At 31.2% G+C, this 13,995-nt stretch overlaps 1 protein-coding gene across 6 annotated transcripts in view; it reads left to right on the top strand.

The window, feature by feature from the left end:
* Positions 1–13,995, top strand: part of NALCN (sodium leak channel, non-selective) — a 518,736-nt gene that overhangs the window by 59,382 nt on the left and 445,359 nt on the right. For all 6 annotated transcript variants that reach the window (XM_074299465.1, XM_074299463.1, XM_074299460.1 and 3 more), the window contains 3 exons: positions 8,326–8,409; positions 10,367–10,506; positions 10,603–10,731. In XM_074299465.1, coding sequence (XP_074155566.1) covers positions 8,326–8,409; positions 10,367–10,506; positions 10,603–10,731 — 353 coding nt within the window. The remainder of the gene's footprint in view (positions 1–8,325; positions 8,410–10,366; positions 10,507–10,602; positions 10,732–13,995) is intronic.

Raw genomic sequence — 13,995 nt, 5'->3', positions numbered from 1 at the left:
TAACAAATGAGAAAAAATAAATTGCAAGCAAACAACAACAAAAGGAGTGAAAATACTCTGTTGTAATCCATACTCACTTCCCATAGTCTTCTCTCTTGGTGTCGATGGTTCTCTTCATCACAAAATCATTGAAACTGGTCTGAATCATCTCATTGTTGAAAGGAGCCACATCCCTCAGAATTGATCATTGTATAATCTTGTTACTGTGTACAATGATTTCCTGCTTTGCTCATTTCACTTAGCATCAGTTCATCTAAGTCTTTCCCAGCATCTCTAAAATAATCTTGCTGATCATTTTTTATAGAACAATAATGTCAGAAAAAACAAACAAACTTATAATCAGCCTTTATTTGGGCTAAACTTTTCTGAGACAAAGGTGAAGAGAAAGAAGCTATGTGGAGTAAAAAAGATAGGCGATTGAACATAGTGGACATGGAAAAAAATACTACCAACACCAACAAAAGACCCAAAAATACCATTTCGTCTAAACCAATGATTGTGTGAAGAGCAAAGAAAATTAGTAAAAATTTGCACATTTTTATTTTTATTAAATAAACATTCAAAGTACCAAAAATATAGTAACTAGGAAAGAAGATTCAAGTTAGATTGTCAATTAATGTAACGAGTGAATGACATATTCAGATGGATGCATTAATATAATATCTGGCTAAACCCCCTGAATAACTGGCTTTCTAATTTAATCTTAAATTTTGATAGTCTAAAGAAACTCTGATTCTAACCTAGATTAGTGTTGTTTCATTCACATCTTGTCTCTCAATTAAAAGGAAAGTCTATAGCACATGCCTGATCATTATCCCAGCCTTTAAACTCATTTCAGTTCATTTCTAGGAAATATGATATGAATGTCACTATGGAGATTATTTACTTTCTCAATGCTATTGTCCAGTGACAAAGTATAAACCAGATTTCAGTTCATGTTTACTAATATTTTAAGGATTTTGTAATTCTAAACATACAGTGAATTTTTTCCTTTAAAAAATGGTTTACTGATTATTTTGTACATCACCATTACTTCTAAATAGTGCCTAGCTCTTCCAAGAGAACTCTCCTTTGTAGAAAGAAACACAATTAAGCAGAACAAATCTGTCTTTTTTCTAAATCTGACAAAGTATGTCACATTTTGTATGTATATAGTATAATTTTTCACTCCTGGGAGAGGGAAGATATGTTTTATTGCCTGTCTAATGAAGCCAAGATTGGAGTGCGTTAAGTTTTGACTCTTTTTTTATGTTTTCTTTTTCCTCCCCATATAAATATAATATAATATATAAATTTTCTGGTTTCTGCTTATTTTATTTCATATCAATTCATAAGTTTTCCCAAATTTCTCTGAATTCTTTATATTCCTGATTTTCTTTTTAATTGAAGAATAATATTCTATCTCATTAACACACCAGGATTAGTTCATTACCCAAATGATGAACTGCTTTGATTCCATATTTTTTTTTCTTTTTGATATCACAAAAAGTGCTGCCATTAATATTTCTTGTAGGTTCTTCTGTCTACTTTTCCATGGCTCTTTACTGTAGAAGTAATACAGTACTTCACAAGAGGGCCATTTAAAAATCTTTATATGTTTCTTTTCATCAATTGTCACTAACAAAAAAGTCAACAGAACAAACTCACTCCTGCCCCCACAAACTCATCATCTCCTGAGCAATGTTCTGGTGATGGTCTTTTCCATATTTAGCTAGGCTGACTGACAGACAGCAGACATTATTTGTCATTGGGTTTGTATTAAAAGCCATTTCATCTTGGTACCTGTCAGAGACTGACCTTTATTGGTCTTGTCTTTGACAACTATAGGTCACTTTTACTCTGCAATGAAGCATTAAAATAAAACTGTTGGTAGAACATGGACATAGAATAGACACTACTTTATAAAATGAATGTATAGCAAACATGTATTATAAAACATTATTAGTTGAATCTTACAAAGAGGATTTTGTAAGTCAAAAGATTAGATATGAAGAGAGCATATTAATTGGGTATATTCTTTTGTAGACAAATACCTACTTTGGCTGCTGAGTACACCAAAAATTGTTTTAGTATAGACTTTTTTACCCTATTAATAAAGGTAAGGAACAAGAGTGTGAAATTAGCATAGATATTAAATTTGCTAAGTGAACTTCAGTAGATTTGATATTTCTTCAGTGATGATATTCACCTTCAGTCTGGGCCTAGATAATACAAAATCTGGAAAAATATTTCTTTTATTATTGGAAATTTCCTGATGATTTTTATTTATTTCCTTTTCAACATCCAGCATGCCTTTTAAAAATCTCTTTTAATGATCAGATTGTGAAACCAACCTCAAAAATATAATAATTTTTTGTTCACTTCCTACTTTATATATAAAAGCAGTCTGACTGTCAGACAAGTACATTCTGTCTCTTTTAGGCATATTCTTTCCTTTTCCACCTCTGGGCATAGCATTACCTGTCATTCATAGCTAATGCATCTGACCCCTATAATCTTGCCAACTTTTGCTTTTCCCAAATTTTAGAAATTACCCAAGAATGTACAAACATCAAATTCTTTTAAACCTTTCTCCCAATTTCTTAACTGTCACCTGTGTTGTTGACAATGCAACTACCCAATAGACATATTATGGGTGGTGGGAAAAAAGATAAAGAGAGAGAAAAAATGTGAGGTAGAGAGAAAGACAGAGAGAAACAGAGTCAGAGAGACAGAGACAGAAGCACAAAGAAGCAAACACACAGAGGGGGTACATAGGGAAAAAGAGAGAGAGACAGACAGACAGATGACACAAAGAGAAAGCAGGAAAAAGTGAAAATTTATCATTTTAAAATCATTTAAAAATACTCAAATACAAAAGGGAAACATAGCTATGACAGCTGAAAGAGAAACTTTTGTAATTTAGCAGAGAAACAAATGGATTTTTACTAAACATGGGTTTTAATAGTTTATTTTGTTGAAGAACATTGAATCTCTTTTAAAGAATATCAAGTAAACATGGATCTTAAAAATGACCTAGGAGAAGACTTTGGAAAGATTCTAGAGGTTACTGTGCTCCTTTTTTTTTTTTTTTTTGATTCACAAGGAGAAGAAATGCAATATCTGAAAAACTCCAGGATTTTGTATTGTTTCATAAAATATAAACCTCACATGAGACAATGTGAGGCAAGAAAAGATGCTTGTATTTCAGCATATGAAGGTGTTTATCTTGAATAATTGCAAAGAAGGATTTTTTTTCAGAAAACCCACATTATATAAACATGTTCCAAATTGGATTAAGTACTACATAAAATACTTGACCCAATATTCTTCATTGATCTTCATTAAAGTTGACTCATTTTTCAATAAATGGATTCTAAGTAAATCTCTTTGTTTTCTACCTTCTTAGCTTAAGCAAAATTAGTGAAAATAGTCTAAGCTTTATAATGTTATCCTTCATCACAAAAATATATATACTTCCTTATTTTGTCAAACATTTACCTCTGTTCTGTGAAATCTGGGATTCTAGTTAATGTCCTTCTTAAGAGTGATAGATGGAATATAGAATTTCCAATCCATCTATTTTTGTCCACCTGCATTTTTTATTTCCTTCACAGGCTAATTGTACACTATTTCAAAGTCGGATTCTTTTTGTACAGCAAAACAACTGTTTGGACATGTATACATATATTGTATTTAATTTATACTTTAACATATTTAACATATATTAGTCAACCTGCCATTTGGGGGGGGGCAGTTAGGAGGGGAAAAATTGGAACAAAAGATTTGGCAATTGTCAATGTTGTAAAATTACCCATGCATATATCTGGTAAATAAAAACTATTTAAAAAAAAAAAAAAAAAAAAGAGTGGTAGATGGGGGAGGGGTTTTTGGGTTTTTTGCAAAGCCAAGATGATAGAGAGGACACATGTGTCATTCTAAGCTCCCCTTCTGCCCTCACTACTAATTACCAAATTCAGCCTCAGAAATAGTGCTTAACTAGTAAAATCCACAAATATTGGGAGTACAACAAATTACCAGTGGAAGATAATCTGGAAGATTACCAGAAAAGGTTTGTCCTGTTCAATGGGAGGAGGTCAGTGCAGGAAGGGAGGCAGAACACAGAGAATAGCACACTGAGCAGACCAGGGGTGAGTGCATTCTCCTTGGGTGGAGAATTTGCAGGGAGGACTCTACCACAGGTTGTCTGCTCTGCTTTGGTTGCAAAGCAGTGCAGAGAGTTTAAACAAATGCCAAATGTAGAGTGTACCCCCAAACTCCCGAGCTTAACAAGACCTGGCTACACCTACTCAGTACCGGAAGTGACTCAGCATTGACCACAGTACAGCTGTGCAGCCATATTCTGCAGCATGGGGCTTTTGCCCAAGGCAGCCACACTTCTGCACAGCATGGAGGGCTCTGCTCAGGGCAGTAGAACTTCAGCAGCAGGTCTTGCTTCCCAGAACAGTGACACTTTCGCTGTGGGGCTCTTCCCAGGGCACTTCTGCACCTTGGCTACTCTTTGCAGCTTGTTTGCAGAATGGCTACTGTCCATCAATCTATCCCTGTTCTGTAGAGGAAGCTGGTAACCTCCTAGCCCTGAAGGCAGACCCTAAGGTCTTTTAAAACAATGAGTAAAAAAGCCAAATGAACTCTAACTATTGATAGCTTCTATACAGACAGAGAATAGGTTTTCAACCCTGAGGAGTCTAATAGCAGACAGTCTCCAGACAAAACCCCAAAGGAGGATGTAACCTAGTCCCCATCACACAAGGCTCTCCTAGAAAAAAAAACTATAAAAGATTTTAAAAGAGAGGTAGAAAAAAAATGGGGAAAGAAAAGAGAAGATCTGCAAGAGAGTATGGAGAAGGCATTTAACTCACAAAAAAAAAACTTTGATAAAGTGGAAAAAGAAAACAACTTCCTGAAATGTGAACTGGAAAAGGTAAAGAACTCCCAGAGAAATAGCATTTGTGAATTGGAAATGATAAAGAACTCCCAGGAAAGCAGGATTTGTGAATTGGAAAAAGAAAATAACAGTAAAAAAAAAAGTGAAATGGAAAAAAAAAATCCATAGAGCAAAACAACTCATTTAAAAACTCAATTGGACATATACAAAAAGAAGTAAAAAAAAGCTAATGAAAATAACTCATTAAAAATCAGAACTGAACACATAGAAATGAATGATTCATTGAGACATCAAGAATCAGTCAAGCAAAACCAAAAAAAAAAAAAAAAATAGAAAAAATGTTAAATAGCTACTTGGGAAAATAACAGACCTCAAAAATATTTGTAGGAGAGATAATTTTGAGGATTACTGGACTTCCTGAAAATTATAATGAAAAAAAGAGCCTAGACACTATTTTATAGGAAATCACCAAAGAGAACTACCCAGATATAATAGAATCAGAAGGTAAAATGGCTTTGAAAGAATTCATTGAACACCTTCTGAAAGAGACCCTAAAATAAAATCTCCAAGAAATATTGTGGCTAAATTTCAGAACTGTCAGTCTAAAGAAAAAATATTACAAGTAGCCAGAACAAAACAATTCAAATATCGAGGAGCCACAATAAGGCTCACTCAGCATCTAGCTGCTTTCACATAAAAGGATCAAAGGGCCTGAATTCTGATATTTGGAAAGGCAAAAGAACTTGGGATGCAGCCAACTACCCAGCTAAGCTGAGCATTTTCTTTCAGGGAAGAAGATGTACATTTAATAAAACAGGTGAATTCCATTTGTTTCTAATGAAAAAGCCAGATCTAAACAAAAAATTTGACCTCCAACTATACTTCTCAAGAGAAGTAGAAAAAGGTAAAAGAACTCTGGAGAACTGTATTTTTGTTATAGACATACATAAAGAGCGTGTATATAATTTGATTTTACTGATATAATATAAAAGCTGGAATTAGAAGTGGAAAGAGGATAGTATCAGAAAAAGGGAAAAGGGGAGATAAAAGAGGGAAATTACATCCCACGAAGAGGCAAAGGAAACCTATCCTATCTGAGGGAATTTAGGGAGGGGGAGGAGCATTGTGTGAATCTTACTCTCATCAGATTTGGCTCAAAGAGAAAATAATTGACATATTTAATTTACAGAGAAACTTCTCTCACCTCATTAAAAAGTGGGAAAGGAAAAGGGAAAAGGAAAAGAGTAATAAGGAAAAGGTATAAGTAATAAGAAAGGTATAAGGTATAAGTAATAAGGGAAAGAATAAGGGATGTAAAGGTGGTGGGAGGAATTCTAAAGAGGGAGAGCTGTGTGAGGCAAGTGATGTCCATGAGTTTAACACTGGGGAGGGGGATTAAGGGGGAAAGAAAAAGAAAAGCATAATCTGGGGATAATAAGAATTAGTAGTTTTAACAGTAAATGTAAATGAGATGAACTCTCCCATAAAGAGGAGGTGGATAGCAGACTGGATCAAAAGCCAGAATCCTACAATATGTTGTTGGCAGGAAACATATTTAAAGTAGGATGATACATACAGAATAAAGGTAAAAGCCTGGATCAGAATATATTAGGCTTCAGGTGAAGTAAAAAAAAGCAGGGGTCACCATTCTTATTTCAGATCAAGAAAAATCAAAAATAGATTTAATTAAAAGAGGTAAAGAAGAAAACTGTATCTTGCTAAAGGGTAGTATAGACAATGAAGCAATATCAATACTAAACATATATGCACCAAGTGGTATAGCATCTAACTTCCTAAAGAAGTTAAGAGAGTTGCAAGAAGAAATAGACAGTAAAACTATAATAGTGAGAGATTTCAACCTTGCACTCTCAGAATTAGATAATCAAATCACAAAACAAATAAGAAAGAAGTTAAAGAGGAACTAGAATATTAGAAAAGTTAGGTATAATAGATCTTTGGAGAAAACTGGCTACAGAAAGGAGTACACTTACTTTTCAGCAGTTCATGGAACCTATACAAAAATTGACAATATATTAGGACATAAAAACCTCAAAATTAAATGCAGAGAGGCAGAAATAGTAAGTGCATTCTTTTCAGATCACGCTGCAATAAAAACTACATTCAACAAAAAGTTAGGGGTAAATATACCAAACAGTAATTGGAAACTAAATAATCTCATCCTAAAGAATGAATGGGTAAAATAGCAAATCATAGACACAATTAATAATTTCACCCAAGGGAATGACAACAATGAGACAACATACCAAAATTTATGTGATGCAGCCAAAGCGGTAATAAGGGGAAATTTTATATCTTTCGCGGCTTACTTGAATAAAATAGAGAAAGATAAGATCAATGAATTGGGCTTGCAACTTAAAAAGCTATAAAAAGAGCAAATTAAAAATCCCCAATCTAATGCTAAACTTGAAATTCTAAAATTAAAAGGAGAAATTGATAAAATTGATAGTAAAAAAAAAAACTATTGAAATAATAAAACTAAGAGTTGGTTTTATGAAAAAAAAAACCAACAAATTAGATAAACCTTTGGTAAATATGATTAGAAAAAGGAGTGATGGACGTGTCTCTCTTCAAAAATGAGATGAACCAAATCAGGTTCATTTGTTCAATAATGAATGGAACCAGCTACACCCAGTGAAAGAACTCTGGGAAATAAGTGTGAACCACTACATAGCATTTCCAATCCCTCTGTTTTTGTCCACTTGCTTTTTTATTTCCTTCTCAGGTTAATTTTACATTATTTCAAAGTCCAATTCTTGTTGTGCAGCAAAATAACTGTATGGATATGTATACACATATTGTAATTAACATATACTTTAACATATTTAACATGTATTGGTTTACCTGCCATCTGGGGGAGGTGGTTGGGAGAAGGAGGGCAATAGTTGGAATAGTAGATTTTGCTGGGGTCAATGCTGAAAAATTACCCATGCATATATCTTGTAAATAAAAATCTGTAATAAAAAATAAAAAATGAGTGGTAGATAGGACAATTTTAATGGCTCCTTCGGGTAACTTGACTTCTTCAAACTCTGTCAACTCATCAGGAGGAGAATCTTCCAAGTAATGAGCTACCTTCAAGTTTTCTATTTGGTTAAGTTCTCTAAATATAAAGATATGCCATGGATATATTTTATGCCATGGATGTATTTTTCCTTTCTACAAATATTAAATTTAACCTAGTAGGGAAAAGATCCTTTGGAGAAAAGAACATGTATGTAATCATTTTAGGGCTTGTAACAGAATTTACCATTTTTCTATCTTAGGAATGAGCCTTTAAATATCTATTGAGTATGAATAATAAAATTATCTCTAGCTTTACTTTAATAAATAATATAACATTTGAATATTTCCTTTCTAGAAGTCCAACAATATTTTCATATGAATTGACAATAATGCTATGTAAATTTTCTTTTTAGGGGGATAATTCTTACGTGAAAGATCGTTGGTGTGTTTTCGATGGATTTATGGTCTTTTGCCTTTGGGTGTCTCTGGTGTTACAGGTAATTAAATAATTTTAAATTATAGAGTCACATTTTCAGAAATATACACTACCTATTCTTAAATTGTCTAAATAGAACTATAAAAGGGGACTTTTTTGAAAATATGCACAATTATACTTAATTGCATACCATTTGGTAAATACTACCTTTCTTTTGAAAATTATATGTGAGAAATTTATCCCACTCTTTACCATTATTTAATTGGTATGTTACTTTAGCATGCCATCTGTATATTTTTTTATAATCTGTCCCAAGATAAAGTGGCTTACCCCCATCATTTTTTGGGTCCAAACTTGTGAATTCATCATTATCTCTTAGAGGAAAAACACCTTGTGTAGATCTGTCATTGTTCTGTTTCTTCTCTTTTAAGACTTGCTTAGGAGCACTGAAAAAAAGTTAAGGGTCTTGCCCAGAATTCAATAGCCAGAATGTGTGAGAGGAGGAACTTCATTCTGGATATAAATTATCTATATATTCTCACATATTAGATTACTCTTCATCACCTAGCCTCATCATACAATACCAAAATTAGATTAAATCAAATAAAAGAAGGAAAGCTTCACTGAATTATGGGGCACTAAATGATGAAAATTGATAGGAAATAGTTCATACATTCTTATTCATTTTAAAAATCATGAACATCAGATTAGGACAAACTGCATTGGCTCTACCAGGCTCCTTCTAAGGAAAAATAGAGTAACATATAGTTGTAAAAGGAACATAAAGTAAAGCTTTATTCTGAATAGTAGTAGTAATTTAGTTTATCAGAATATATTTAGAAATGATTTACATTGGCTTCAATTAAACTAGTTATTTTTCTTAATTTTAAAAAGTACATTGGAGAGGCAGCCTGGCATAGTGAATAGGAGATCTAGTATATCTAATGGAAGTGATTCCTTTCCCTTTGTCTTTTCTATGGCTAGTACCTTCCATAAGAGAATATTATATATTTACACAGTATATATTTTGTATGTAGAGTTCTTTTCTTGTACTTGCCTTCATTAGAAAATAAATAGAATACATTTTTACTCTTCTTTGTATCCCACTACTTGGTACATATTAAGCAGTTAAGAAATACTTGTTTATTAACTCATTAAATATCCAGGAAAATCTGACTCCAAATAACACTTCTGATTACTTTGAGACTATGTAGCAGGGCTACATAACCTTGTATCTCAGGAATGGTATTACAAACTATCATAGAATTGCTATCAATTGCTTTTAAAATGATTTTATTCTGATATAATTTATGGTCTTCTTCTATTCTCATTGGAACAAAGGTATGAAATAACATAAAAACTGCCCTTTATCCTTTCCTTTAGATTAAATTATACTATTTACATTTTTCTTATATAGTTTTTATCACCCAACCTTCTTCCATATGTTTTAGATTTATATCTTTACAGGTACAAAACAATTAGAATTCAAATTGCTCTCATCATTTTTAGTAAGGATATAAGGAATTAAAAAGTTGTCTTTTATAAATTGCTCATATTTATTCATATTTAAAATTGCTATTCTAAAGTAATTATAACTTTACATGAATGGTTGTTTGTATAAATAAGTCATAGTGCACACAGTTGGCACAAAACTGAATTTTAGCTTTGGTAGTTTCCATACTAAATGATCCTTTCTTAATTATCTTTAATGATTGCATTTAAATTTAAATTTAGGGTGCAATATGCAATTAAATTTTTTTGAAGAAAATAACCTGCAAAACTTTCTAATAATTGATATTGTTCCTTTACTATCCTCTCTCCCCAAATGGAATGGTACATTTTGGGAATTAATTTCTCTTCACTGATTGTTTTCCATTAGAGGCTAATTGCCTACTTATTAGGTATGGATTGTATTACATGATATATAAACAGCTTTAAAATGATAAAATTATTAGAGCCTAGGAAATATAAATATGATAAGAAAGAGGAAATCTGAATCTACATCTGCGTATTTATAGGTATTTGAAATTGCTGACATAGTTGATCAGATGTCGCCTTGGGGAATGTTGAGGATTCCACGGCCTCTTATTATGATCCGGGCATTCCGTATTTATTTCCGATTTGAACTACCAAGAACAAGGATAACAAATATTTTAAAGTAAGTGTTTCAATCCATAATTTTAACGAACTTTTAATGAACTTTTATTTGTAAGCAAGCTTACTATATTATGTTTTTAAATATTTGTTTTTCTAGGCGCTCAGGAGAACAGATTTGGAGTGTTTCAATTTTCCTACTTTTCTTTCTACTTCTATATGGAATTTTAGGAGTTCAGATGTTTGGCACTTTTACCTATCACTGTGTAACAATTGACACTCAACCAGGGTAAGTTTTCTTATGAATATTGACTTAATTTAGATTCTTTATTAAAAAAATATTTCTACACCACTTAGTGTCTCCTTGTGAAACAGGGCTGATTGTCAATTATACTGTTTAATCATTTTCTTCCTCTTTATAAAAGGATTATTACCCTTTTTATTTGAGAATGCCAATGTTTATTTAAAAAAAAAACAATCATAACCTCTAGGGATACTTCTTTACTTCCCTTTGGAGGGAGAATGAAGCATAAAAGGAAGAGGGAAAATCACCAGCTGTGGCTCTAGATGAGTATAACATATGATAATATATATAATATAATATGTATAATGAGTATAATTTTTATAGCATAGTAATATTCCATTGTATTTACAAATCACATTTTGTTTATCCATTATTTAACTGATATACATCTACTTTGCTTCCAAAGTTCTGCTATAAATGATTTTCTACTGTATTTGATGAAAAGTAATTTGTTTTATCAAAATATAAATCATTTACCCCAAACAAGTGAATGTAAGAAAATCTTATTCTTTTCATAAGTGTAAGACTAATCTCTTCCTTTTTACATTTGGAAAATTATACAAATGGAACTACATACCTTATTATATACAAATATACACACATTTAAGGGTGACACACACGCCTCCTTAAGTATGATAGACAAGTGATCTGTCAATAGAAAAATACCATGGACAAATTATCAGAAAGTTCTATATACATAATTTAAGGTAATTTTTTGTATAAGCTTTGTTTTACTTTTTAAAAAATCATTTCTACCAGATGGAGAAAAAAAGAATACATCAAATGAAGAACAAAAATCAATAATGAAAACTAAGTTCTTTAATAAAAATGTGATAGGATAATAGCTATTAGCAACTAATTACTTTTGTAATATAATAAGAGAAAAAAAATGAATCATGGATTTTCTAAAGTTGTCAGTTTGAATTAATGTTTCTGGGAAAAATGAGACAATTCACATATTTTAATTTAAATGCATGCTTTTTAAAAATACATGTTTTAAAAAAATCAAACAAAACAAACAATCCAGGATGATTATTTAACAGCAAGAAAATAAGTAAATCACATGTACATTCTAAAAATAATCTTTTAAGTCAGAAGTTGACAGCACTGTGTTTTATTTTCTTTCCAAGACTATTATTGCTTTTCTGAAATGCAATTATATTTTTATTTTAAAATGCTATTTGTGAAGGAAAAAATAAAGCAAAACAGGATTGTACCAATTATTAAATTTCTAGGTAAACTAATGCTGTCAAAAATATGAGGTGTCCATGATAGGATCAATGAATGAATTATCAGGGGAACCATTTGTATTAAGGAGGAAATAAAACACAAAAATGAAGCATTGAATTATGTGTTCAAATATACAACATGAAAGAAATTCAGTGACTAGGTAAGCACATTTTTAAAGACTCTTCTTACCTAAAGTTGTTTATTTCATAAATTGAACAATTCGATTAAAGGGAACTTTAGAACCTAATTAATGTGTAAAACCATTAACATTATTTTGGAAGTTTATACATAAAACTATAAACACCAGCTTTTAAAGTTTTTTCTTTAAATGCCCCTTTGTTAAATCATTATAGGGAAAATTTTAATGAATACTATATTTCCATATTAAGTATAGTAAGTAAATAAATATTAAAGGAACACATTGAAATGTATGGTACTATATTTGCTAAGTGCTATAAAGGCTAAAGATGTTAGTCAAGTCCCAACTTCTCTGAGCTCACTAACAACTGGAATCTGGGTTCTCAAAATTCCACATGTTGGACTAGTAGCAAGCAGAGAATAGTGTTCATACTTTATATATAACCCACAGTACAGGGCAAATTCAAGTAAACTATGTAGACTGGATAATCATTGTCTAATTCTCATTAGTCTCAACAGAATTGGATGGAGTTAAAAGATACCCTAAGAAAAGAGTTATTTTAAAAATAAAAATATATTGATAACTTTTTAATGTTTTGCATTATTAAAGCTTCCCATTGTATCTCTCCCACAGGCCATCCCATTTGACAAATAATATTTTAAAACATTTAAAACATAAAAATAAAACAAAATGTAAATGACAGAAAAAAATCAGAAAAAATTAATCAAAATGTCCAAAAAAAGTATGAAAATATGTTAAATGTGGTCCATCAAACTTGTGAACTTCCTTCCTTTGCAAAAAAGGCAAGAGTATACCAGTTTGAGAAAGTTTAAACTGACTCATCAGAGCTAAATATTAAATTTTAAGTGCAAATATTTAGAATGCAAAATAAGTAGGTTTAATTTATTCTTTTGTGCAAACCAATGGGAACATATTAATAATATAGGTTGAGTTTTGGGTGGGAGTATCTCTCATTCTTTGGAACCATGTTTATTCTTAGAAATTTCATAATATTTAATTTTTGATATTTTTGGAGGGTCTTTCTGTTTACATTGTTGTAGTCATAGATATTCTCCTGGCTCTGCTTACTTCCTTCTGTATCAATTAATGTAGATTTCCTCCTAATTCTTTGTATTCATCATATTTATAATTTCTTATAATATAGTAATATTCCATTATATTCACAAATCACATTTTGTTTATCCATTCTTTCACTGATATACATCTACTTTTCTTCTAAAGTTCTGCTATAAATATCCTGGTGTATTCCTGGTAGGAATGTTGTTAAAATTGTTCCCCCTTGGGATCTATTACTGGAAACTTTGGGTCAAAGAATATGGATGTTTTAGACATTTTATTTGAAAAGTTCCAAATAGCTTTCAAAAACAATATACTGATCCACACTTCCTTCATTCAACAACATATCAATATTTTTCAACCCCTCAAACATAGACTATTGTCTTTTGTTATTTTTGCCAATTTTTAGGGTATTAGGTGAAACCTCAGGTTTTACTACCTCATGATGATTCTCTTAATAATAATGATTTGAAGCATTCTTTAATATAGTTGTTAATAATTTGCAGTTTATTTTTTTGAAAACTGTTCATATTATTTGACCACTTCTCTGTTGAAGAATAGCCTTTGATCTTCCATTTATATATACATTAATGTTTTATTTACCTTGTATGTAATGTCTTCATCAATTTCAAACAAAGATTTTTTTAAACTATTCAACCACTTGTCATCTTATTCTAAGTGTGTTAATTTTGTGCAGAATCTTTTCAGCATTATATTATCAATTTTTTTATTTTATCATATTTGCCTCTATCTCTTTTGTTTAAAGAATACTCATAACTGTGAAAGTCATATGATGTTTTTTT

Source organism: Sminthopsis crassicaudata, chromosome 3, assembly GCF_048593235.1.
Source record: "Sminthopsis crassicaudata isolate SCR6 chromosome 3, ASM4859323v1, whole genome shotgun sequence".
Classification (NCBI taxonomy): Eukaryota; Metazoa; Chordata; class Mammalia; order Dasyuromorphia; family Dasyuridae; genus Sminthopsis; species Sminthopsis crassicaudata.
The sequence above is the reverse complement of the archived record's forward strand: the minus strand, read 5'-3'. Positions and strand labels throughout refer to the sequence as shown.